The sequence below is a fragment of the Antedon bifida genome, chromosome 7 (genome assembly GCF_963402885.1).
Source record: "Antedon bifida chromosome 7, ecAntBifi1.1, whole genome shotgun sequence".
In the NCBI taxonomy this organism is placed as follows: domain Eukaryota; kingdom Metazoa; phylum Echinodermata; class Crinoidea; order Comatulida; family Antedonidae; genus Antedon; species Antedon bifida.
In genome coordinates this window covers 6,986,493-7,014,452 of record NC_136232.1, presented here as the reverse complement: position 1 = coordinate 7,014,452, position 27,960 = coordinate 6,986,493, and the positions used below count along the sequence as shown (strand labels likewise).

Below are 27,960 nucleotides of genomic sequence, written 5' to 3'. Positions count from 1 at the left end.
CCTTCCACCTGTCTGTTGTTGGACTACTGCTAAGAGCTATGACCATCGACGATGGCCGTTGTTGCCCTACCGAGCGTTCCGAGTTGTCGAACGACTTGTTCCCATTCGTGTTTTCTGGTCGTCTGGTACGTCTAAGGGACGCATGGACCGTCTCGGATGTTAAGATACCAATGCCATCTTGATGATGCGTGGAAAGAGTTGGTGATGTTGCTGGAGATGCTTGGTCACTCTCGTACATGAATGCTGATGTCTCTGAGACGGCATCTGGTGAGACTGTTGGGGAAAAAAGATGTTTTAAAAGATTATGCCTGCACAAAATGTTTGTCACATCATGGATCAAAATTGGTTTGTCCACCACAAGACAGATGCTGAACATATTACAATGAAATTATGTCATTTCGGGTGGCATACTTTAAACCAACAACAACAAAATGCTCCCTAGACAATGGTGAGAACGCCGGCCTATATAATAAATACAATGGTGAGCTTTATTATAGATTTATGAATGGAGGCGTTCATGATTTATGAATGGAGGCGTTCATAAAATGATGCCCAAAAGATATCAATGAGTACATACCTGGCTCTAGTGTTTCTGCAGTTGAATCTAGCTTATTATCCGAGCCTCTACTATCTTCTATCTCCACTAAACCATTTTTAACTTCGCGACTGCCGTTTAAGAAGATTGCTGGTGAGGGCGTCCTCGATCTAGGTCGAAGTTTACTGCTTCCACGCTCCGGGTATTTAAACGGCTTTTCTGAATCTCGCATATCAAGTTCTCTTAATTTTTTCAATTGTTCTTTTTCGATCTGTTTTTGTTCTTGAAATTCAACATTTTCATAAATCGGGCCTTGCTCGTGCCGACTGTGTTCTAAATTTTGGCTCTGACTAAGTTGCCCTTCGGAAGAGTGAATGCTTGCTGGTGAATCCATAAAGGAGCTATGTGATCCTGATAATTTCCTTGAAGAAGGTAAAACGGAATCCGATAAGTTGGAACTTAATGACAGTCCAGAATGTTGTGAGGAATGAGATATTTTGGAAAGTTGACTATCGGAATGTTGGTGTCTAAATTTATTTTCTTTTTGATGATCCAAACTTTGAGTTATTGCTATACCACTCATGGCCTCTTGTTCCAGGTAAGTGTTCATTTGTTCTACAAGTTCTTCAACAGATTCAGGCTTTTGAATATCTACTCTTTCCCGTGATATATTAACAGCCTTTTTTTTATTTTCCTTATTGTCTGCTTTTGGCTGTTTTAATTCCTGACTAGCCACCCTCTGCTGTTTGGTTTCCTGAAATGGCAATGTCTGCTGGTCATGAATTAGTGGAATATTGGCAACACCTTCAGGTTGCTGACTCATATCCCCTGAATACCTTGGTGAAGATGTCTTTGGAGCCAAAGGTTGTACAGTGTCATAGAGATGTATCTTTGGTTGTGTTGGCGGTCCAGTCTCTCTTCCTATATGTCCAGATTGATGTGGCTGTGACCCTGTTTTAACACTACTTTGATGCCTAGTGGCAAGAATACCCATACGTGGGTGCGGCCTTTTCTTAGGTTGAGGCGATTGAACTGTTTTTGGACTGCTTCCCTTTGTTGGGGGCACTTTTGGACCTTCCTGCGAGAGGCGGTTTAATGAACTTTTTGATCCTCTTGGTCCTTCCTGTGACAAACGATTTAAAGATTTTTCCTGAGAAAATGAGAATGCTTGTTGAGAGGACTGAGACTGTGCTGAAAGCTGACGCTCAAATTGTTTAAAACTCGGGGAAGGAGTCGGTGGGAATACGCTCGAATCCATTGGGCTCTCTAACGAATGTTGAGATCCTAGAGATAGCCCACTTTCAGAACGAGTATGGTACGCATCTTGGGATGATATGGAGTGCTGTGAAATATGTGAAGCCGCACTCTCCGATCGTAAATATGAATGAGGTATCGATTGTTGCGAAGAACCTACGCTATCGGAGTAATGATGAATAGGACTAGGAGACTCCATTGGAGACATGTAAGGTTTGTGCGAAGATGACCAGCTGGATGGATACTGATGTCCGTAATCACTGTCGCGTCTTTCATGCATCAACGCTGCAGGATTGACTTCTCCAGAAACACGGTTTCTTTGCAAGTCTATAATTTGTTGCGACACGTTGCGCATATCTTCCGGAGACACGTAATCATTTCTTCCATCTTGAATGAGGTCATTAGGGGGTTGAAGCACAGCATACTCAACTGGAGCTGAAGTACTAACGCTTAGTACTGCATGCTGTACTTGAGGTTCCTTAGTTTTCTTGGTGACCTCTTGTCTTTCGTGACCCACCTTGCTCGTGTCTGGTGTCGGAACATCTTTAGCAAATTTGCTTATGTCCTGTCTTAGGGATAATACTTCTTTTGATGACCTAAAATAATAATTTTTTATGAAACTGTAAATATTGAAAATATGTACATTACACTGACAGGGGACAACTTTATTACAGTACAGGGACAATTCCTATGAAATGAACTACGACCAATATATGTTTTAACACTACAGCCAACACCTATGCGAGGGACACCCCTATTATGGTACACTTTGTTTGGTCCAAAAAAGATTTTTACTGTAAATAAAATAACCATACCTGTCTTGGTATTCAGAGCGCCGCCTTGTTCTCGGTGTCGTGGAAACGGTAACCTCTTCAACGTTCTGATTGTCGTCTTTTGCGAGTGCACGGTCTTTACGTTGCTCGCTGCGATGGTGAGTATGATGGCGATGATGATGACTACTGCTGTGTTTATGTTTTCGCTGAAATAGTAACAGTTACATTAGGTTAATGTTGAACATCTGTGATTGTCAACAACAGATGTGTTTTTAAGCTGTATATGTTGAGTTCTCAGCGATTATATAATCCTTTAAACCGAAATGCTAGGTCAAGGGTCAAGAGAAGCAGATGAATTTAGATAAGTACATTTTTGGTAGATTTACCCCCCAAAAAAAACTATTAAGTATCATGAAAGATAAACATTCTTTTAAAAAAGCTACAGTACTTATTAACATTCTAAAAACAGCAGGGTGATAAACCTATTAGTCAGAACATGTCTTATTTCTTCATTTAGACTTTTTATTGCTTATTTATTTAACTTAGGAACAAATCTATATCATCTACAGTTTATTACATTTTTACTGAAATCAGATTTTTTTTAACGACCCGCTTACAAATGAAAGCGCCTTGTTAAACAATGAAGACTTTGTGAGAGTGTTTGTGAGGGGTTCATTGATTATACCATTTATGTATAGGGGATTTGAGGTGTAACTATATACAGTAGTTCAGAAAGGAATATGGAAATTATCTGTACAAAGCTAGGTAGATAGAAAAAGGGATATGATGTGATTGTTGTTAGTGATGTTATACTCACTGCCGTGTGACTTCGATGTCTTCTACTATCATCTTTGGCTTCTGTATTGGTCTTTAATGTCTGCAAAAGGAAACAGAGTATTCAATCAATAAAATGTGTACCTTTAACCTAACAGGCTTTAAACACGTATCGTCAGGTAATGGAATACAATCCCTTCTTTTTTTTATTGTTTTGTAGAATGTAATAATATATTTAATCCTGATATCGAGGTATGTATATTACTGAAAACAAACGGTCCATGATTAGAGACTTAAAGATGTATTGTCCCAGAAAAACATGAAAAATGAAGATTGATTAAATCAGACTTTGAATAGATTATTTTTTAGTTTTAATCAAGTTAATCACTTACGTAGAAAAAAAACGGAAAGAAAATAATGTTTTCACTTATAAAATGACAAAATAAATGTTTAAATTCAACCAAAAATCCAATGGCTGGCAGCCAATTTGACTATTTTTTGCTTTAAATTACAGTTTTTCAGGTAAATACATTTTTTCGATCCAATTTTTGGTCAAAGTGGGTAACTAAATTATGTGATATTAAAATGGCATATTTAACAAAAAAATGTTTAAGGATTTTTTTTTCATGGGGACAATACATCCTTTAAGTGAAGAATTGGTCATATAGTTTTAAGGGAATTTATCTTAAATTGTAAAGACTTAAAATAACTGATCAAAAATACATTTGAAATGACCTTTGACCAATAGCAAACTCGATAATTCTGGCAAGGCTATGCACATATTTCTACATACAACCATTTGCTTTGAATATCTCTACACTACTTAAATCCCTGATTTTGATAATTTCTATATATAGCGTGATTTATTGGGTATCGTTTCTTTCCATTAACTCATACACATTTATCTACATAAGAATAATCTATTGAAATATTGAAAAATGAATATCACTCGGTTTCTGAATTGATGATTTGATTTCATGAGAATTGTCTAATGAGATTCTAGGAATAGCGTACTATCAATTATTAATTGATTTACTTTTTAATTAGTAGCATGGTTTTACACTGGACAACACAAAGCAATGATGTGACTTTTTAAAACAATTACTGTACCATTATTCTAGTGTCTATTTCATTCTGAAGTGATTATACCTTTCAAGAAATTTATATTATTTTCATGGTTAAGTTTAAATGTTTAATAAATGAAAAATGTGTACACTTGATATAAATATATATTATGTAATACAGAAGCAATGATGTGACTTTTTAAAACAATTACTGTACCATTATTCTAGTTTGTACTTATACTGTGACATGATAATAGGTTTTCGAACAGATAAATAGATTTTCGAACAGGTAATAAGTCACAAAATAAACAATAGAGCACAACAAACATGTTGCACAAGCTCACAAACCAGTCTGTGTTGTGATAGCTTTCTTAACCACACCAATTCTTATCACATTATTGGCTTGTTATTGTACACTTGTTGGTTATGCTCCATTGCTTTGTATTCTTTTGTTCAATTTCAATCGAAAAATTTAATAAATATATAAAAAAAAAAACAGATCTGCATTCTTTGTTGAACGTCTTGGACGTGAGTAAGAGAAAAGAAACATGTCTTCAATAAATAGTAAAAACCGATATTTTCTCATCATGCATTGTCTAATTTTTTTTTTCCACTAAGCTAAGCACCCTTGAAATGAATCCCTAGCTTGCTGTAGCATGCATCCATGATATGGCATTAACCAATCTCCCAATGAGATCATTATTCATTTTACTGACTAACTGCGCATTGCAAATACCATATTTGACCCATTTATGTAACATACCATGAACCGATCTATATTGATTCTGATTACTTCTATTATGCATTTATTAATTATTTATACAAAATCTACCATTATAAAATATTAATTAAAAGTACCTTCATAAAAAAAAATGTTTTCATCATGACATTTTTATTTAATTTCAAAATGTCATTCCTTTCATTAATTTTGAACTTCTGAGAATTCAAAAATATATTTTATAAATTCCAATAAAAATGGTTTGATTAGATTTTTTGATATTTCAGAATTTAAGAATCCAACCTCGAAAATTTTTTAATTGAAACATGTTAAAATCACCTTTTTTTGTTGTGCCAAAATAGCGTATTTTAAAAACCATGCTTTTTCTCATTGTGGTTGAGCGAACTATAAACTGAAGTTTTTGCAATAGTATAAAATTGCTTCAAAATAGTATGAACTATGAATTGTTGTTTAAAAATATGTAGAACATTGAATAATATAACATCAATAAAATGTACACTCATAATAATTTAAGAATAAAAATTAACATATTTTATACAACAATAAAAATGTCAATGCCATTTTTAACAAGCGTTTCAATATGATGATTAGCATGGATCACCTGATCAATCTATGGTCACATGACATGGTTCATTAATCGATCATTCATGACCTTTCATATTAAAATTAATTTGAAAATTTGATCTATAATTATTTCATTACAAAAATAATTCTCATTTTTGTTTATGTACAGAACTGTTGTAGTATGAATACATTTGTAGTACACGCTGTATAGTAAATTATGAAATAAAGGTACTTTATATAGACACTCTGGTTCAGTGACCTTGCGGACCGAAATCCAGGGTCCAGGGTTTTTCGCGCCGCGGCTCTAGTCAGCTATGTCCCAGGAGGACATATTCATTAAAGATGTATTGTCCCACTAAAAAATAATTTTTAAAATTTTTTTTGTTGAATATGCCATTTTGATATCACATAATAGTTATTCACATTGACTAAAAACTTGATAAAAAAAAAACCATTTTCCACCAAAAAAATGTAATTTAAAGCAAAATATACCTAAATTGTCTGGAAGACAATGGTTTTTGATTGAAATTAACCATTTCTTTTGTCTTTTTATAAGTGAAATAATTATTTTTGATGATTTTTTTTCTACAGAAGTAAATAACTTTATTAAAACTGTGAAATTGCCTATTCAAAATCTGATTTTATTAATCTTTATTTTTTCATGTTTTTGGAGGACAATACATCTTTAATAAGCTGTTTCATAGCGGTAGCTTTAGTATCTAAGGCTGACAGTTTTGCGAATTTGTAAACTCGACTATAATTTATAGGTCCCAGCTGCTGGACCCAAAAACGTCTGGGAAAAGAGAGTCTATGAGGGCTCACGGTTGAACGATTTTGGATTCTCGCCCTTTGATTGGTTGACGCAACAGATTGTAACAGATTTGTATTTTTGCGATTAAAGGACATCTTTTTAATAATTTATCATAAATTAATCAAAAGAACAATGATTAATGTTAAACTGTTGAGCGGCGTTTTTTGTAAGAAATATTTCTTGTTTAAGGTGGTCTATTCATAATACAAATTCTGCCATTCCTTAACATGTTTTTTTCCTGCTCAATAACATTAACAAAGTACAAGTATCAAAAAAATGAACAGATTTATCATCAAAGCATTGTGCAGAAACTAAATATGTTTAAAGAAGTGTATACTTCAAATTTTAAAAGAAATATTTAAAAAACAAATAAATTAATAAACACAGTAATTCTCATGAAAAAAATGCATTTACCTGGAATTGAAAGAAATTAAGCTATTTATTGACTATTTAAATTATTGCCATGCAGCATAGCAAAAGAATTGAATGAACAGATTTTAAGAAGAAAGTGATTTTGACAAAGTCAAGTTGAAAAAAAATGTGGTGCACCCTCGAATGAAGACTTACTTTTCTTTGGCGGCGAGAGGAATTTGGCGACTTCTGAAAAGATTTCAGGATGAAAAAGAGAAAAATGTTCTTTAAAATTGCTTACAATAAATTTTATAACAAAACCGACAAAACTTTTAAAACTTAAGTTTTATTTTTTCATGGGAGAAAACAATTGACCTGTGTAAAAAATAGTAAAAATTATTAACAAATATGCATTAGTAATATGTATGTTTAATGCACTGTTCTCCAACAATTTGTGCACTAAAGACATCATGATGAATAGAAATGACATTTTTAAGCTAATACTAGAGACTAACAGTAATTTCATATTTTGTAATTATGCATAATTTGATTATTGAAATTCTCGAAACTAAGATACTATATCTCCATTCAAATCTCCGGAGGAGATCTGATACAGGAATATCGCAGTCCCACGGATTATATGGATATCAAACACAATCAAGAAATATAATAAGATAAAAAAAACATTGTGAATATGTATGTATTGGCGCCAGTAGCATTAGGATGGTTATTACCGATGAATATTCTGGTATTTTTCAAATGCTGGCTGTTTCTATGCGATAGATGATAAAATGACTCACCTCCTAATGTACGGACATTTTATTGGTCAAAGACCTTCACTGTTTATTAAGCGTTGTCTACACTATCAAACTAGTTCGACAAAAAAAAATGTGATGTGCCCAAATATGGTAGTGATATTACCAAATATGGTAGTGGTATGACATCATCATGTTCATATATGGGCACATCACATTTTTTTGTCACATAAAATTTGATAGCGTAGACAGAGCTTTATATAGGTGGCATACAGTAGAACTAAAAGTGTTGCATAATATGGCCACAGATGCAGTTACAGTATATCAACCTATCCACGGGTATAATTGTAATAATAATAATAATAATACAGATTTCAAAGATTTTTAAATTACTAGAGTGTTTGATCAAATTCAAAATTGATTTCTGCGTGTTGTTATGCCAGGCAATTGGTGTGTACTGTCACGGAACTAATGCATATTCTTTAAGAGTAAAGGCACCTGCAGAAACACAAATAAAAACCACGTAATTACACTCGCAATTTGCCGCATCAAAGTCATCTAATGATATTAATTCCTTTCGTAGATTTGCTAACAATACTGGGACGTCGCTGAAATTAAATATGAGGAGAGATCTACAGTAGCTTTAGGTTGTGATTTGAGTCTTTGCGTAAACGGAATGATGGATGTCCAAAGTACTGTAGCATGCATCTTCATCATATGATTATGTCTACGGTACGAGATATCGTTAAATCAATTCCATCGATTCACACTTGAAAATTATAGCATTGGTAACAACGCATGTGACCTTACATCAAATCTGACAGACTTTGCGACTGTTTCTAAATCTTATTCTTCCGACCGAAAACATATTAAATTATTATCGCACGTTAAATTATGATGGTGGGAGAATTGTACTGATTGGATTACGTATCGTGAGAGATTCAGATTCAAATGCGTACAAATTTATAAATCTTTTAAGAGAAGGGTTGACTGATAATTAATTCTTATGCAAATATAATATTTAATCATTTTGCTTGTCGGGCACATTCAGGAATATGATCAGCATAATTAATAAGGGATAATCTTAACTCTTGCAGTCTTATTTAATTTAAATGTTATGTTGATTTTTATGTACCCTCATTTTTTAAAATATATTTTAGTCTACTCCGTAGCATTGTTATTATTATACTGATACGGGGGTCCCGACTTAAAAGTTCAATGAACTTACTGTGACCGCCTTCCACTCATATATTATACTCTGTACACGTATGTTTGTTTTAATGCATAAAATGAGTGGAAAATAAACAAAACGAAAACGATAATGCCAAATTTCTGTAATGTTGTGACCTTTAGGCAAGATCGTCTTATCCATGTTTAAGAACACTTGATTGTTTGTCTCTTTACCCGTTGATCTTCGCAGTTTCTGGTATACCTAAAGGTTTTTTCTATAATAAACAAGGCCCATATTTAGATACATTTACAGAGACTGTTCTAAGGAAACCTAGATAGAAAAATTAAGTAAACCATTTGATTGTTCTAATCTATACTCAAAACATTGATCATTTATCCTGTACTCTCATATACTGTAAATGGATACAACCCTTAGGCCTACAGTAGCAGTAAAGTATGTTGTTAAATAAACAAATATTTTCATTTCTGTTTACGTTCTGCAGTTTTTATACCAGCTGTTCTATGAATGTAAACAAAACAACAAGAATTAATGCTATGTACTCTACAACAAAGAGAAACTAAATTATCAATACGTTGGGCAATTTATATTGTGGCATCACTGCAGACTAGACATGACATGAACCCAGTACATTGTTTAAAACAACCAAACTACAGCGTCACTACTCATAGTTAGATAGAGTAGTGTGGTTTGATCTCAACATACTGACCTTGACATTTCACAGTTTCAAGAGGCCAATAAATGACACAAACCTAAGTAGATATTTTATTGATTATGTATTTGATGCAGCACTTCGAAAAATGTTGAATTTATAAAGTATTACTATAAGCATCTGCAATAAAAGCTATGTTACCCATGCTACAGTATCCTCAATGTTAAATGTGGTAGTGTTAACTGCAAAGGTACAGACGATTGGGAACATGGCATTTTGAAACTCCATGGGCAATTTAGTCAAGTCGAGTGGCCGAGCGATTAAGGCAGAGGTTTTCTCGGATAAGGACTTAAAACTGGAGGTCCGGTGTACTCGTGTGCACTTTAAAGAACCCAGTACATCTTTTGGAAGAGTACGGGGTTACCCTAGTGTACTGGTTCATTCAGCCCCCATCATTGTGGACAGATGAACGGGTGCCGTTTGTGGCAGCATTCGACACAAAGTAGAAAGTTGTGGTATGTGTCATCCACAGATGTGCGCAATTCAGCCCATTAGACTGGTTATTCCCCCTTTTAAATTTCCGGACTCCATGGACAATTGGGAATCCATGGACAATTGGGAATCCATGGACAATTAGGTTTAGTTTATTTAGGGGTTTGGCATAGGTTCTATGAGATATTGATCATCCATGGTACTGAGGTACACAGATAGTTCACAAATTTTGTAGTACATCCCTAATATAAAGTATAAACAAATATATTTTCATATAAATTTTGACTAGACACTTCTTAATTATTTAAATTAGTCTGTCCGTACTTGATGAACATGTGTAATCATCTTCTTAGCCTATTCAAATGTCAATTGCCTGTCTATATTATCAATTAGTAAAGCAAGATCTATGGAATGTTTATACTTGTAGTCTTACTTTTCAAACTATAAACATACTAAAATATACAAACAGCTGTACCCTATAACATGGTCAGATGCAAATTAAAATAAGTTAGCAAATGAAATATTTCCTGGGCTAGGATTCAAGAAGGAGGAATATTATTGTAAAAAATAATTTAGCATTATATTATATTTATTTAAGGGTACAGTAATAATATTCTCTACATTATCATCTTTTGCGGACAAAACAGCACTTATTAATATATTTTTAACTTTAGGAGCGGGAGATGAGTGTGCAGACTTTCACAACAATGTAAAGCTTTGTCTACACTATCAAACTTTATGTGACAAAAAAATGTGATGTACCCAAATATGATAGTGATATGACATACAGAGTTTCAGCTTTATTACTGGGACAGAGTTTTATTTTTTAGAATTAAACAAAGTACTGTAACAGTTACAGTAAAACTGCAGTAATATATCATTGTACTTTGCCGTAGTACTTCCGGAATGTAACAAGGAGTTAGAACAGGGTGTGAAATAGCCTACAACTATTAATATGATATAGATACAGTTAGCCTCAAACAAATTGAACTTATTCTTCGGGTTTTCCATTGTTAACAATACAAAGCTTTTGAATACCTTCAATTGAATCAGTTGAAAAAATCTATTTCTATTGGCGATAAAAAGGTTTTTAAAAGTTTCGTTGGCAGTCATCCATAAATTTCTTTTCAGTCAAGTTGACGGTTCAGTTCAGTTGTTGTTTGTTTATCATATAATTGTTATATATTTTGTTGTAATTTAAAGTTGATAGAGTTTAACTACAAACTTTATTGCCAACTATGCCTCCTATTTAACCTAATAATAGTCATCATTAAGGAAGAATTTTACACGGATTATTATCAGACTGTACAACAATCAAGATATACGGAAGTTTAAACTAAAAACTCTGGTAATTGAATAGTGTGGTTTACCACCTATTTTGTAAAACAAGAAATTTCTTTTAAAACCAGAATTAGATTCAGCAAGACTTATGCAATCATAAGTTAACAAGATGTTATAGGTGTAATTTGAGAAAACCTTTTATTTAAAGATGTATTGTCCCCCTGAAAAATATTTGTAAAAAATTTTTTTGTTGAATATGCCATTTTAAAGTCACATAATAGTTAAATTGGATCCAAAAAAATTTTATTTACCTGAAAAAACTGGAATTTAAAGCAAAAAATGGTCAAATTGGCTGCCAGCCAATGGATTTTTGGTTGAATTTAACCATTTATTATATAAGTGAAAACATTATTTTTTCCGGTTTTTTTCTACGGAAGTGATTAACTTTATTAAAACTACAAAATAACCTATTCAAGGTCTGATTTAATTAATCTTCATTTTTCATGTTTTTGGGGGACAATACATCTTTAATGAACGTTTCAAAGGAACAGTAGTCAATCTTGAATTATGTCAGGAAAAAAAAGAAGTTTAATAGTATTATCCAAGTGTTCTTAATACATTACTATACAAATCAACATGGTTGGTAGTCTATGAGTGCAAACCTATGTTGATAAACCATCATCATTCTATTCTCCTCAAGGAGGAGATATAACTCCCTCTCCATAAATGGTACAGTCTACAAACCATACCATCAAGTGACAGCATCGCCACAAAACCATTTGACGTTTCGTTCAAAAGACAAGAACTCCCATTGGTCATCATCATCATCAGTTGTCCCTTTCCACAAAGGTTTGCCATTTTCCTTTTTCATGGGCGGAATGGTCATTATCGGTCAACATCCATCGGTCAACATGAATACAACGCTGAGATGGATTACCAACTGCATTGAGAGTTGAAAGCTTGTAGTCTAAAAGTGATCCTTTAATCACTAGACTATTATAAATAATTCGTATTTTATATTAACAAGCAATTTCACACACTGTATCTCACCTGTAGTTTAGCTAATGGGATAATATCCGAATGGGCAGGCTTACGCCATACTGTCTTCTGAGTTGTTGCATTATAATAATAGAATCTTTGCATCTTATTATCGAATAATTCCCACCATTGATTGTCGTCTGTCCGTTTCCTGTAAGACAAATTTAAGGAAAAAATTAATTAAAATTAGATTTACAAGGCGGAGATTAGTACCGAAGTTTTTCCATTGTGCTCGCCTATGTCAGAATTAACCATAATTTATATATAGATTATCATTTTCATCCATGATAAAGTTTAGTACAATTAATTGACAGTGGAGCTGGGCTCGCACTGGCCGATCGCCAAGTCGCCATGGGCGAAAACGTTTCCAGATTGGCGAAAAATAAAACGGCTACTTTAGCCATTTTGGCTATGACATATGATAAAATAGATAATAAAATAATCATTTTGGCGAAAGCATAAAGTCCAACTAAAAGGTAAATTTGTCGATCTTCAAGCATTTATTTTGTTCGTTATCATGTTGTTTACTTCAAGCTCCATTTTCGTCAACTTGTTTCGTTGTACCAGGCGTCTCTTTGTTATTTCAATATGATGGAGATAGCAGAGGTAGACTGCACAGAGACACAGACGTTACACGACACATGGATGATGGAGTCTACCCAAACTATCACGTGTTGCGCTGCACAAACGATCGACAGCCGACGGTCGGCTATTTAATACCGGGATTGTCTATTTTTCGATAAGGGTGTTCTTTTCAGATTAAAAAAAACATAGTATCTTCAATGAATGATCTTATCGAAATCAATATTTATGCGTTATGCATTTTAGGCTCCAATAATGTAGTTTCATATTTTACCCTTAATAAAGTTTCCTCGTGCGTGCAGTGTGTCAGTAGAGTAAACAAAACAACATTCGGGAAATGGTAGAGTCTAACGGGGATTTACCTAAACACACACGTGCATTTATTGCGGACTATATAAACAGCAAGGCCGGCCGCCGGCTTCTGTGTTGTTTTTGGGTAATAAATAATCGAGCCGGGAATGGGATGGTATAAATTTCTCCCCCGACAGAAACGCCTTTTCCCTGCTGTGCTTTGGCCTATATTATCTGCACGTTCAACAACGATACGAGTGTTCGTTTGCTAGAAATATTTTTAGCATATAGGCCTACGACGTACCGTCGTACATAATTTTGTAGGCCTAGGCCCCTAGCCTAGGCCTGCGCTACTGCACTTTCGCACCTCTTGAGCATACCCAATTTAAAAACATTCACCCGCTGCGCGGCGGTGACGGTGGGTGACCGTGAAAGTCTTAGGACACGATTTTCGCGTGGTACGGAAGCCACCAGCCAAGCGTAAAAAACAAAAATAACATAGCGTTCAGTGGATTTCAGAAAACTGTAAAATGTTTCTTATTAAATTGATAACTGCATGAATGCTGTATGATTAAAAACAAATTGAACAATTGTTTTGATCATATAAAATACAACAACAATTATTTTTTTAAATCAAATATACAGTGATTTAGGCATGGCTCTCTTTCGCCAAATGCCTTACAAAAACGTTCAGGGAACAGTGTATAGACCTATTGACATAGATAAATTAACTAAAACGTTTTTACCATTATATTTCAACAATTTTTAATTTTGGCTAATGACCGATTCATTTGGCTAAATAAAAAAATTGAACTTTAGCCATTTTGGCTATAGATAAACTGATTTGACTAAAAAAAATATTTTGACTTTCGCCAAATGGCTAAACAAAATGAAATGTTAGTGCTACCCCAGGTGGAGTAAAGGGGTTTAAGGAGTGTCATAGTTCCTGGATTCAACTAATAGTCAGTGATCAACTACTGTACTTCTGTAAAACGTTTAACCAGGTTAATTTATCACCTGCAGATAATGTAAGTTGTAAGTACAGCAGTCAAAACGTTTAGTATGGTTTCTTTTAAACATAATCATCATAAAACAGGTTTTAAGTCTGTCAATAAAGCAGATCAGAATTTGTTTTTAATGCATTATACAAAGTGGCATTGTCCCTTTAATACACATATACTTCCTGTTCATAAAAAAATATATTACAGGTGAAATTTTAACCTATTTTATATTTTACTACTTATTTTCACCCTTATGATTTTTATGTGCATGTATAATTTTTGTATTTTGTTCTTCTTTATATTTTACTGTGAATGTCTGTATACTCATTAAATGTATGATAAATGACAATAAGACTTGTTAGTATCATATCTTGAATTCAAGTTATAACAATAGATAGCTCTCTCTCATACGGCATCTCGAAAACAAAATGGTGAGGTATGTATAGGCATTGCTGCCCACATGAGGGGCGTGGTCACGGACGATATCACTGACTTGGAGGGGAAAAGGCCTATGTCGATTTATCCAGGTAAGCTATAGTCACGTAATAGTGATTTTTTTTAGCTTTATGAATTGAATTGATATCCTTTATATACAGATGACATGTTTGTATGTTGTTTAGAACAGAAATACCGTAACACTGTAATTGTGACTTTCCCTTTAAAGAAGTAACAACGTTTTGGGTTTGTCAAGAGTACATTACAGTATTTAAAATAAAGCGTAATGTCGCTATAATTATTAAGCAGGTGAAAACGCAGTGTATACATTTGTCAGTACAGTAGTCATAAACATATTCACATCTCATTCACTAATTACAGATTACTTGTGCTAATGAAATGTATGTGTCAGTCTATATTCAGAAAATAGCTATGAAACGGATAAGGTTTCTTGCCTCTAATGCCGAGGCCTAGAAATCAGAAAACAAGTCTACAATCCATAGCTTTGTACGTAAAATTAAATCAAGTCTGGATAAAAAATATTGAGTTAAATTTGACTTTTCAGTTTATAGCAGAAAATTAAAGAAAGTCTAAATTGAACAGTTTCCATAAAATCAATGACAAATCGCATGGATTTGGAAATGTTCAGCTACTGTAGCTCTACAGGATTACAGAAAACCAATTGGCTACATTTTATAGTGAATATATTTATTGATTTCAACTAAATTTAGTTAAATAATTTAGTTTATAGTGGAAGATAATATAATCACTTACATTACTTAAAGTCTAAAGTAAAAAGTTTCTGTTAAAAACATGCCTTTTCTGTTAAAAACATGCCTTTTCTGTTAAAAAACATGCATTTTTTGTTAAAATTCTTTTACTACAATAACAAGAAGTATACTGTCATACCTAAACTAGCAAATAAACCATCAAAACTCTTAATAATTTAACCATTTAAAAAAAAACCTTTTCAAATTTCAATTAATTCATTGATATTTATAATCGAAACATCAACAATTATAAACATTTAGACGCAATTAAGATAAATTAAAACTATCGATGGTACTATCAATTATCTATTAAAAGTATTTATGAACAATCAACTTTCATATTTATAGGGATCATACAAACTTTAATTCTACTGAAAATACTGCAGTAACTACATTCTTTACTGCAATTATAGCATATGATTTTTAGTTTGTTTCAACAAGTTTATGAGGCAGTCAACACAACGTCATGATTACCCCAACAATGTTTGCTAAACAAAAAAGAGTAAATAAAATAAAATACTATCTAGTAGAATAATGTTGACATTAAGCTCTGCCTACACTATCAAACTTTATGTGACAAATGTGATGTGCCCATATATGGACATGATGATGTCATATCACTACCATTATTTGGGAATATCACTACCATATTTGGGAATATCACTACCATATTTGAGCACATTACACTTTTTTTTTGTAAAAATAGTTTGATAGTATAGACATAGCTTTAATCATACAGTACATACAAACAAATCAATCTATACTAAAGTAAACATAAGATTTTTTTTATGATTTAATAATTTAATACTACAGTAATATCGCTTTTGTAAACATGTGCGTCAATAAATGAACTATTTAATTAACACTTGAAATAATAAATTCCAAAAATAGTAAAATACTAAAAACATTCAAGCTCTGTTGATTCTGTCAGAATCGGTTTGTGTTAATAATTGGGTTAAGCAGTGAAAGTCATGTCCTATGATTGTATGAGGTTGCCAACCCAGTAGGGGCTCTTTCTGAATGGTGACCAAACTATAGCATAGGGAACATGTCTAAAACTTTGCTGCGACTTCAAGGCATCACAAATTCCTTTTGTTGATAGTACACAAATTTATATCCCGATACTTTATCTATATTTTGTTAAAAAATAAAACTTGTGAGAACATGAATGTTACTTTTTATAAAGCTCTGTCTACACTATCAAACTTTATGCGACAAAATGTGATGTGCCCAAATATGGACTTGACGATGTCATATCACTACCAAATCTGGGCATATCACTACCATATTTGGGCAAATCACTTTAAAAAAAAAAAAACTAATTTGATAGTGTAGACAGAGCTTTAGGCATTATTCTGTAGGATTTTTTTACTTGTTTAAATAAAATAAATTATATATTTAAAAAATATTTAATTGTAACCAACAGCATGGTGTTGGTAGTCTATTTGCTAAACATGGATAAACCGACATTAGCGCTCTCTCTCTCCTAGAAGAATTACAAAAAATAACAAATACAGTTGAGCGCCCTATCAGATTATGGTGTCGTCAACGAACTGTGCCATCATTTCTTTTTGTAACATAATTTTTTTTTAATGTGGTTGGTTAATAGCTTGCTTTTAACCTACTAAGTTAGAATCGTACTGATGATAAATAATGATTTGTTTACAAAATACAATCAAAGCAGATCTATGACGAATGAACATCTTTCACTTTCAATACGCAAACAATTATTTAAAATATAATAAAAATGGAAGTCAGAGATTATGATACAGAAAACCCCCACAAAATTTGCTTTTTATAATGCTTTTTTAAATCATGAACAATTTAAATAAATATTTATTTTGCCCAAGGTAGTTAAAGATGTATTGTCCCCTCCAAAAACATGAAAAATGAACATAATGAAAAAGACTTGGAATAGGCCACTTCGCAGTTAAAATAGCATATAATTCAACAAACATGTTTTAAAATATTTTTTTATCTATATATAGGTCTAAATAACAAACGATTATTGTAACCACACAGAATATGAAATACCACTTGACTTATCAATTAATCAAGAGATTAGAAAAAAAATGCAACAAGCCACAAACTATAAATACTTTGGATTTTTAAAATAATTTCGAATGTTTTTGTTTAGAATTGTGGAACATAACCAACAGAAAACAAAGTTGACATACAAGAATGTTGATGTTTATTTAAATTTTCATCAACTTTGCTTTTATAAACTAAGGGATAGAGTGAGATGAATTGTCAAAAAGCAATTTACAAGCACGGTGGCAAATGAGGAGACATATGATATCCACGTTCAATGATCTCAAGCAGGCTGTCTTGAAGTGTAGATGATGTAGACATCCAATCATTGCAAGCCTAGCAAAGTCGAGTGCAAAAAATGCTGAACATTTAAAGTAACCATCAGCCTGACAGATTAAACATGTCATCGACCGAATTCTTAAATGACAAAACAAAGAAAAATGTTCTTTGATACTTTAATACTACAAATTGACGTTTCTAATATTTAACTGAGTCTGATGCACAGGTAGGGGAAGGGTAGTACCGTAAGAAAAATCTCAGCGTCTTTTTTTTTATTTAATGTACTGTATTTAATTCAATATTTTCGATTTTCAAATACTGTTATTTTTCGGTTGAGTTATTTTAAAACTATTTTAAGCTCATCAGAGTGAGCCCATACTCAATATTAAGCTCTGTCTACAAATGTGCCCATATAGACATGATGATGTCATATCACTACCATATTTGAGCATATCATTACCATATTTGGGCACATCACACTTTCTTTTGTCAAACTAGTTTGATAGTGTAGACAGAGCTTTAGACTAATTTTCAAAGGAAGACGGTTCATGGAGAAGAGAAAATCTAACGATCCGGAAAATCAATGGAACACTCAAGTAGTGACTTATAATTTACCCTTTGACCCATAATGGATGTTAAGCTTGTGTAGTTCACAAATAGAGCTTAGTTTATTCATTAAATCTGCATTTAGTAATTCATTTTACAGCTCAGGTGAACTCCACTTGGCTTAGAATGGAATGCTGAGTACTTTGTGAATTTTTGTCCTCAGAAGACTTGCTTGCAAATTAAATTTTGCACCCAGAAATTGTGCTACATTGTGAACAGAATTTTAATTGGAAGAAGACATTCATTTTTGCAACAGATACCCCGCCCCTTAATTAGAAGGCGTGGTTCACAGACAGTTCCATTATCCAATAGGGGTATTGAACTGAATCTCTTCTTTTTGTCTCTTCGGTGTGTGTAATTAACAATGAACAATTTAAAAGTCGATAGAGATTGTAATACACTGTAATTAAATGTATAATATGAAAATAATATTTTTTGTCTGCGTAACAATAAAAAAAAAAGGACGTTGACAGAAAATTAGGCCAAATATTGAAAATAGATCATGAATCTGTTGTGTTTTTTTGTGTACTATATTGTTATAATCTATCTCGTTTGTTTTGACTCATCAACCCCGAGGCTACATATCATTGATAATAGTGTAATTGCTTTAAAAAAAATCTCCAAACTTTAATAATAAATCACAAGCAGGTTGTAAACCGAATCTGTAAAATCCGAGGGATTAGAGGACGGATTAGCGGAAGGATTAGTGGTTGAATTAGCTACAATCCTTGATTACTCCCTCACAGCATCATGCGGGATAAATGAAATTCCTAGCAAGCTTTTAAGAATCTGAATAAATAGTTTTTGTTTACTAGATAAATATAATTAATATTGTCAAGTGAAGCTATTTAGATAAACAGTAAAATAATATAATTTTTGTACATTGACAATTTTAATGATGATGGAATTGTTGGGTTGTTCCACTTGCTGAGATGGATTGTACCATTATTTGGATAGGGGTGAAATTATCCGTGAAATATTTATTTTTTTAATGAAATATTTTATTTATACTGGGCGATCTCTTCAGTCAAAGACTGGTCTACCAGAGGGCCCTGTTATGTACCAGCACACTGGGGTAACCTCCTACTCGTTCCGAAAGAAGAACTAGGTTCTTAAAGTGCACATGAGCTACTGTAGATGTGTACACTGGACCACTGGTTTCACTATCATAACCGCTCGGCCACTCGTCCATTTACAATTTTAAATATTACCAGTAATATTTATACAACCATTAAATATTGTCTTTAAGTTCCTGTATGTAAGTATCAGGAAACAAACACAACTGAATATAAACCAACAGTTTCAATTCATAATTTGAATTTAATACCAAGTTTCAGTTATTTTTTAAAAGGTGCTCCAGCGGGCAATACAATAATATAATAATAAAATATTTAAAAACAAAATAATAGTCTTTTATTGATAATAGTGTAATGTATTGTACTGTTACTATGTGTACATTATGTCTATAATTTCTACCAATGTCTATTGAATGATACGAATAGGAACCTATCATTTCATCAGTAAAGTCATTGCCAAACGTGCATAATTGTTGAAGTCATGATAATATAGTAATTTACGTGCAAATCGTACAACAGAGCATGACATATCTATTCGTGTAGTTCATGGCAACTATGAATCCAACATGATCGTTAATGGAAAATACAAAGCTCCTTCTTCGCTAATACCGTAGCTCCTTCTCAAGACTCATGAACTACAAACACTCGGGTACGCGGACGGATACCTTTGATTAAAATTCTAAACTCTCACGATCATGTTTTGTTTGAAACATGTGCGGTAAAAATGAAATATAATTATAATCCATCCATTAAATATTAATTATTATTAAAATCATCGTAATCTCTAGCCATTTACAATAATCAATAATAAATAAACCAAGAAATAGTAATTGTACATAAATTTTACACACAAAATATTTTAAAATATTTCAATTAGTTTCATGGCATTTTATAAGAAACAAAATCATTTAAAAATTAAGAATTTATTTACAAAAAAAATTTACTGTACACAGTCGATACATTATCTTGTTATAACATTTTTTATTATGAATATCGTAATATTGTAAAATAAAAAATTATTCTAATTTTTGTTTTCAGAAAACCTTAGTGCCCAAGGAATATTGTAATATTGTTTTATGAGATGATACTTGATTGACTTGATCATTCTTTATCCTACAGTAACACGTATACAAGGTCGCAATTCTACAAGAAAAATTGTCAACTACACGCTAGACGATAGCTTTAGTCATGGAGGAATTAAATCTTGATATTTCCAATACAAATCTAAATAATAATCTATACAGTTGTGAAATGGTGGAATAAACATGGGGATATTTCTGTATGATGATTATAATCAGCCCACAAATTTCATTTACCCCAAATTTTCTTGGTGACGATTACTGAACACCTTTTTAAAAAGAGGTACTAGACACTTTGTTGCTTGCCTATACTGCCAATGAATTTAAGAAATGTATCATTTTGTCAATCTTTTTTTTCTGAAATTCATAGACTGTACTAAAATTGGGGCGTGTATACAAATTTTTACCCCTTATAATGTTAAAGAGGTACACTACTAGATGCTTTGTTGCCTATACTGCCAATAAATTTAAGATCATCATTTTTTTGCAGACTTTTTTTTTTCTGAAATTCATAGACTGTACTAAAATTGGGGCGTGTATATACAAATTTTCTTGATTACCGTATCCCTTATAATGTTAAAGAGGTACACTACTAGATGCTTTGTTGCCTATACTGCCAATAAATTTAAGATCATCATTTTTTTGGCGACTTTTTTTTTCTGAAATTCATAGACTGTACTAAAGTTGGAATGTGTAAATTTTCTTGATTACCTTACCCCTTTTAGATATGGAAGAGGCACTAGACGCTTTTTTTCAAAAATTTATAGACTCTAGTAAATTTCAGGTGTGTACATACAAATTTCTGCCGATGAATGTAAGATCAACATTATTTTGCCAACATTTTTTCTGAAATTCATAGACTGTAGTAAAGTAAAGTACAGTACATAAAATATGTAGTGTAATATCGGATCAATGATTATTATGATTCACAGATAAAAACTAATAAGCATTACCATAGTAATTAATAACCAGTATCCTTTGTACACTGTGTTATTGATCTAAGGTGGATCAGTGATGTGTATGTATTCATTCAATTGTATACTCTATGCTTAATTTCATTCAAGATGTTTTTCATTCATCAGACTTAAAGTGTAACCGCCGCCTCATTTATTAAACAACCTGCAAATAATTTCCAATTTGAGTTCATTGTGTCCTCAATTGTTTTAATGAAGTCACTTTCACAAAATAAGAGTGTTCCATCAATGAATGAAGTCACCATAAAAATACACACATTTTAAGTCCATTGTTCTAGCAATTGAATAATCAAACGCTGAGAGTTAGACAATAGCACTTCAACGAATTATGAAAACAAACGAACCAACACGGTTAATACCATATCAAACAGCTGAGAATGTGATGTTTCACAGCTATCATAAAGCCTATAGTGTGGACATTATGAATACTAAAATCCATAGTACAGTGTGTACGAATAACAAAAGACTAATTTATTACAGAAATTGACATTTTGTGAAAGATGTACTGTTATGTTGTGCAATATTAATATATTCAAATTAGATCCGTAATATTTATTTAGTCTTTAGAGTAGACATAATTTCTACTACTGAAAAACAATGTCTTAATATTTTTCTAGATTAAAATAAAAGTATTTATGGAATATCTGCTATGCGTAAAAAAAATGATCCTACATATTAGATACAAACATGAACCATTCTGTTTTAGCGGTAGACCAACGCCTTACCATTAGATCACTGAGGGGCTGATTGGTTTGTCGGGATACTCCCACTTGAGGGCGTGGTTCATGGACTGTACTATCTATGGAGTTTCAATGAATTCTCTACCTTTCGATTTATATCTTGCTCTTCGAGGAGAACAGGTTATTGTCGCTTTGGCCACGAAATAGACAAATGTATAGATTTCAGTTCTACAATTCATAATAAATAAATTCTACACGCATAGTAATGCAAATCGATAACCATTCTACTTAACAAGCTATACTACTATACTGTATAACTATAACTAGCAATTATCTAGTACAAAGTAGGTAATTATATTTCTGTTAGTGGGTGTACCATTAATTATACTACCTTTGCCGGCTTAGAAAAGATAGGTTGAAACATGTTTATTACGCCATATCGTATTCTTTATTTAAAGGGTAATCATGAGGGGCACAGCTGGTGATAGAAAGCTGCTGCCTCTATGGGTATAAATTGAAAACAAAATTCTATACAACTCTATAGCTTACAACTTACAGTAAAAGCTACAGTATATTAAATGAAATTCTTTGAAGGCATATTATTATTATTCTTGGGAGAATAATAAAATATTTAAAGATTCAAGACATTTTATTGATCCACTTTAAAATGGAAATTCGTTTTGCTTGGCATAATTAAGACAATAAAACAACAAAGAAAAATACATCAAATTGCAAAAGGCCATTGTTAAAATACTTTTTACTGTATAGCTTAGTGGGTTGACAACTATTTTTGCTTTCTTCATTTTCCTAGTTTTTGTACTGAAAATTACAAAATCTATTGTCACAAATAATTTTTTAGCGACTAGGGTCAACTGTCATTTAACTGACAACTATTGTCATTTTATTAACAACATTTTCGAGCTTTGTATAGCAACTGATATAGAACTTCAGTGTAATATCCAGGTATTGTTGACCACAGGAAATGAAAATATAAACACAGTTTTTGTATTTAAAATTATAAAATCTATTGGAAATTATTTTATTTAGCGTTTGGGGTCAACTGTCATTTACCTGACAACTATTGTCACTTTATTATGATGACATTGTTGAGCTTTGAATACCAACTGATATAGGACTTCAGTGTAATATCCAGGTATTGTTAAAAGACAGGAAATGAAATATAAAGATGGATAATAGTACAGCCTACTTGAATTTGAAAGCAAAAAAAAAAACGACAAAATGTTCATACTTACTTCTTAATATAACGTGGCTTTACCATTTTGGACGCAAAAAACAACACATGTACAATCACGATAAATAGTTCAAAAGTAAACAAAAACATTGGAACAATAATAAAAACACTGATAGAATTGATTCAAACAACGTTTATAGACACTTCTTGTATATAAAACATTCTGATTGAGAAATACAGGAAAAGAGTCACACCATCTAAACTCAACAAGCTTCCACGGCTATTTTTAAATCATAGACAATTCAGATAAATGTATTTAAAAAATACAAATTGACGACAAAATCTTTTGCAAAGTGGATTTGATGGACGAATACCGCTGATTAAAAATTGTGTTTCCTTCACCTGATAGATTCCATTGTTTACTAACTTCTTAAAGCAGTTGTACTGTATGTTTGATACGGAACAGGAAGCATATTTAAATTATGGTTAATCCAAGGTGTGGAGGCTTCAAATGAATTATAAAGACAATATATTTGTGAGTTATATTACTAAAAGCATTGACATACCCATACCATCAAACTTGTTAAATTATTCATAATAACATTTAATGGCTTAATAGTGTCACTGTAAACTACTGCATAATATTAGCAAATATTATGACCTATTTTATAACATTAAATTATATTATGTAAACATACTGTACATGAAATGAGGCATGTGAGATGATGTAATACAATTAAAAATATTATTAACAACATATAGTATAGTATTTCCTTGAATAACATTATTCAAGGAAATACTCCAATAGAAACACATCATTAAATTTAACTCATTATTTTGGTATTCAATATCAATCATGTACAATAGGGGAGGAGCGACCAACCTAATTTGATAAAATCTGTGGCCTTTTTTTTTGTAGTTGAGCATTACAATTTTTAGTAGAGATTGCATGCATGAGTGCATTTTCTACGCACTGTTATTTTGGTATAAAATTTTTTTTTTTGTAGCAAGACTACATAATTATTCATGCCACTAGCAGCTAAAATGAAGAGAGAGAGAGAGGAAAAAAAATCTGGCCAATTTAAAAAAATGTATGCATGCTTGGGCAATTACATTTTTTAGGCCTCATAACACTATCATCTTGAATTGAAGGCCTTTTAATAATCGTAATTGCTTGATATACCCAAAAAAAGATGCCTGACTTTTGTACTAGAACGAAAGGTCTGTACAAAGTTTAATTATAATTTATAATTTGACCATCGAATCAACATCACGCAGTAATGTAAATAACATACAAAGACTAGCACATGAGTACATGACATGACACGACATGCTAAGCACACAGTATATCAAGCTGCTAAAGCAACTTGGACAAAATCAATCAAAATTCTATCCTCAATATTGATCTTGAATTTTTAATGCTTCTATCCCTAGGAAGCTATCCTGCAGGAATAAGGAATTTAGATTCCTGGGATTGTGCTAGGTAGAGGTGGGTGTGGTTACCAGGCCTAGAGTATTCAAATTCTATACATCTTAGTTTCAATTTAGCTGACTATAGGATGTTGTAGAGGGTGTAGCCAAACAAAATGTTGCAAGTCAACTTGGCATGGAATGTCCTAACAATTTGGTGGATACATTTAATCGTTGCATTGATAATTGATAATCCTAGGTTTTTCCTACCTAGTCTCCTTGAGGGTGGCCATTGGGAGAGTTTACTTGCTTTACTGTACTTTACAGTACCTACACTTTATTATGAGACACGCACTGCAGCTGTATAGAAAGAAATGATGATGCTACTAGGTGGGATGCTTCCCGCATGATGGCGCGGTTCAAAGATGATACCATTACTTGATAGGGGTGCTCAACGGAATTTCTTTTTTTCGTAATTATATCCTCTCTTTGGAGAAAGAGGGCTATTGTCGATTTATCCAGGTAAGCCGGCACGATAGAGAAAATTTACTAATATAGTGCACTTACACTTTATTACAATAAGACACGTCCGACACACATTAGCATCTAATATAATGAATGCATTAAGTAACAGAAAAGCTATCTATAATGGCAAGCCTTAAGGAGGATGTAAATAAGTATAATACACTAGCGATGATTCACTTGCAAGAATATTGATAAATTGTGCTATCAGAATAACACACGTATATAACACTATCCAATGTAATTGTAATATATCAGCTTCTTGTACATTATGTATGCTATGTCTAGGCTTTCTTTCAAATAACAGTAACTGACCAATCATTCTCTGAAATGAAATTTGTTTAATTCTGTTGTCTCAAACATAATCTTGGATTTCATGTTGAAGATTTTCCAAAAAAGACACCCACTAGAGGATGTTGTAGAGGTTGTGGCCCAACAAAATGTTGTAAGTACACTTACTCTGGACCACTTGGCATGGAATGTCCTAACAATTTGGGAGAAACAAGATACATTTTTTAAATGACAGCATAAAATCAACAGTTTATAATTGACCAGTTAGCCAAATTGGATACAACTGAAATATTATACTATTATTACTAACTATTTATATATTATTAAAGTATATTGCAGGACAATTACTACAGACAATGATTTCGTTAATGTGTAATTAGTCAGCCATGTTGTTAGACATTAAACTAATATAGAACAACCTGGTGTTTTGGGATATACGGGTATTATACAGCAGGGTGTCTTATAATGAACAGCTGTTGCCAACACATGTTCCACACTATAATAGTTAGACTGTCAAAATCATGGTTACATTGCTACAAATGAAAGTCAATGTTCTATAGAGTAAAACCATGGGAATACAGTACAGATAACAAACCTTGAGAATAAAAAGCGGGTAAAAAGCGGGATTAAATAATAAACTGCAAGAAAACATACGCCCTCTACAGCAAAGCAGACATTTTTGTTGTCGGAATAAATTCTTAAAATGTTTGACAAAAAAAGTGTAATGTGCCCAAATATGGTAGTGATATGCACAAATATGGTAGTTGGTATGACATCATCATGTCCATATATGGACACATCACATTAAGTTTGATAATGTAGACAGAGAAAAGTTCCTGTATGCAAGTATCAGGAAACAAACACAACTGTATAACCAACAGTTTCAATTCATAATTTTGTATTATTAATAATATCAAGTTTCATCATGTCCATGGGAGGAACATCACATTTTTTTTTGTCACATAAACTTTGATAATGTAGACAGAGCTTAAGACCTCAATCCAATGTTGTGTTCAAGAGATACTTTAATTAGTTAGTTTATTTTATACCCCGATTCAATGCAGTAATAACTTTTACTGTTTGAAAACACATTTTACATACTGTACAGTACAGTTACCTTTACTGTACACTCCTTACATAGCAGGCCTTCAGAAGTAGGAAGTGAAAGGTTATGAAGGGATTATTATATTATTAATATCAATGATTGATGAAGCATGCAATCTGATAAATAAATTACACAGTTTGAATTTAAACATTCTTGAAACTTAACGGTTTGATGGCTGGCAAATGCTTCGCACAGAACATTCTTTTTGATATGATGACAATCAACTTTATATACTGTACTACAGTGTACCATAATATGGCAATATACTGTGCAATGTTCTCCCCGGCCTTTATATAATCGTCACAGGCTGGCAAATGCATTACTGTGTAAGCACAGAACATTCATTTGATGGGATGATAATCAACTGTATACTGTACCATAGTATGGCAATATACTGTATTGTGTTCTCCTCGTCCTTTTTAATCGTCACAGTCTGGCATATGCTTTACTAGTAAGCACAGAACATTCATTTGATGGAATGAAAATCAACTTTAAATACAATACCATAGTATGCCAATATACTATACAGTGTTCTCCCCGGACTTTATACTCGTCACAGTCTGGCATATGCTTTTCTGTGCAAGCATAGAACATTCATTTGATGGGATGATAATCAACTTTATATACCATACCATAATAGTATGGCAATCTACTGTACAGTGTTTTCCCCAGCCTTTATAAATGCTTTTGATATATGATCTTGATATTGATGCCGCCGGGGGAGTCAGACTGAAAGACGGGGTTGGGATTTAGATTTTGTTTAATCAGTCATGATGCTTGAGTCCTGAAATCATTCAATTTGTAGTTAATCCTATTTTATGTATGAAAGAAATCACTCATATAACCACACTCAAGGTTGTACTAAGGATAGAACATTTTTGCTTCTGTCTCTTCTCCCTAGAGATGATGGGGACTTGATCCTTTGCAATGAGGAAGATCCCTAAGAATATTAAGCCAGACAAATTTGCGACAGATTCGACTTTCGCATCACATTTTCAGCATACCATTGAGTATACTGTATAGTATACTGGTATTTTACTAGACAATTTTTGCTCAATGGATTAAAATTTTTTTAAGCTCATCAAATGGTACCAAATTATTTTTAAAAAGATATCGGCTCTAAAGTAAACACATTTTAAATATTCAGTAATTTTTAAGAATAAAAGTAATCCGTAAAATATGCACAATTATTCAAGACACACAGAGTACAATATTGAAAATTAGCTAAATGGAAAACGTAATTGACGGAATAGTAAATGGTACGAATGGGGCAATAAAGCAACAGTGAAAGCTATTTAGAGCGAGTGATTGATGAGATAAATAGATGAAATGGATCAACGACTAAATCTACATTGTTTTCAACC

General features: G+C 32.5%; 2 protein-coding genes across 5 annotated transcripts in view; one reads left to right on the top strand and one right to left on the bottom strand.

Moving 5' to 3' along the window:
- Positions 1-27,960, top strand: part of LOC144847682 (BET1-like protein) — a 133,416-nt gene that overhangs the window by 82,303 nt on the left and 23,153 nt on the right. The gene's annotated exons all lie outside the window — the stretch shown is intronic.
- The window catches only part of LOC144847620 (uncharacterized), a 62,235-nt gene that overhangs the window by 28,623 nt on the left and 5,652 nt on the right, over positions 1-27,960 (bottom strand). Inside the window, exons 1-7 of one of the 4 annotated variants that reach the window (XM_078704072.1) lie at positions 23,330-23,809; positions 12,285-12,423; positions 7,082-7,114; positions 3,380-3,439; positions 2,605-2,768; positions 578-2,385; positions 2-273 (exon numbers count right to left, since the gene is read on the bottom strand). In XM_078704072.1, coding sequence (XP_078560198.1) covers positions 2-273; positions 578-2,385; positions 2,605-2,768; positions 3,380-3,439; positions 7,082-7,114; positions 12,285-12,423; positions 23,330-23,418 — 2,565 coding nt within the window. In that variant the 5' untranslated portion in view covers positions 23,419-23,809. Of the gene's footprint in view, position 1; positions 274-577; positions 2,386-2,604; positions 2,769-3,379; positions 3,440-7,081; positions 7,115-12,284; positions 12,424-23,329; positions 23,810-27,960 lie in introns of those variants that run through there. The other 3 variants (XM_078704071.1, XM_078704074.1, XM_078704073.1) reach the window with 3 other exon arrangements.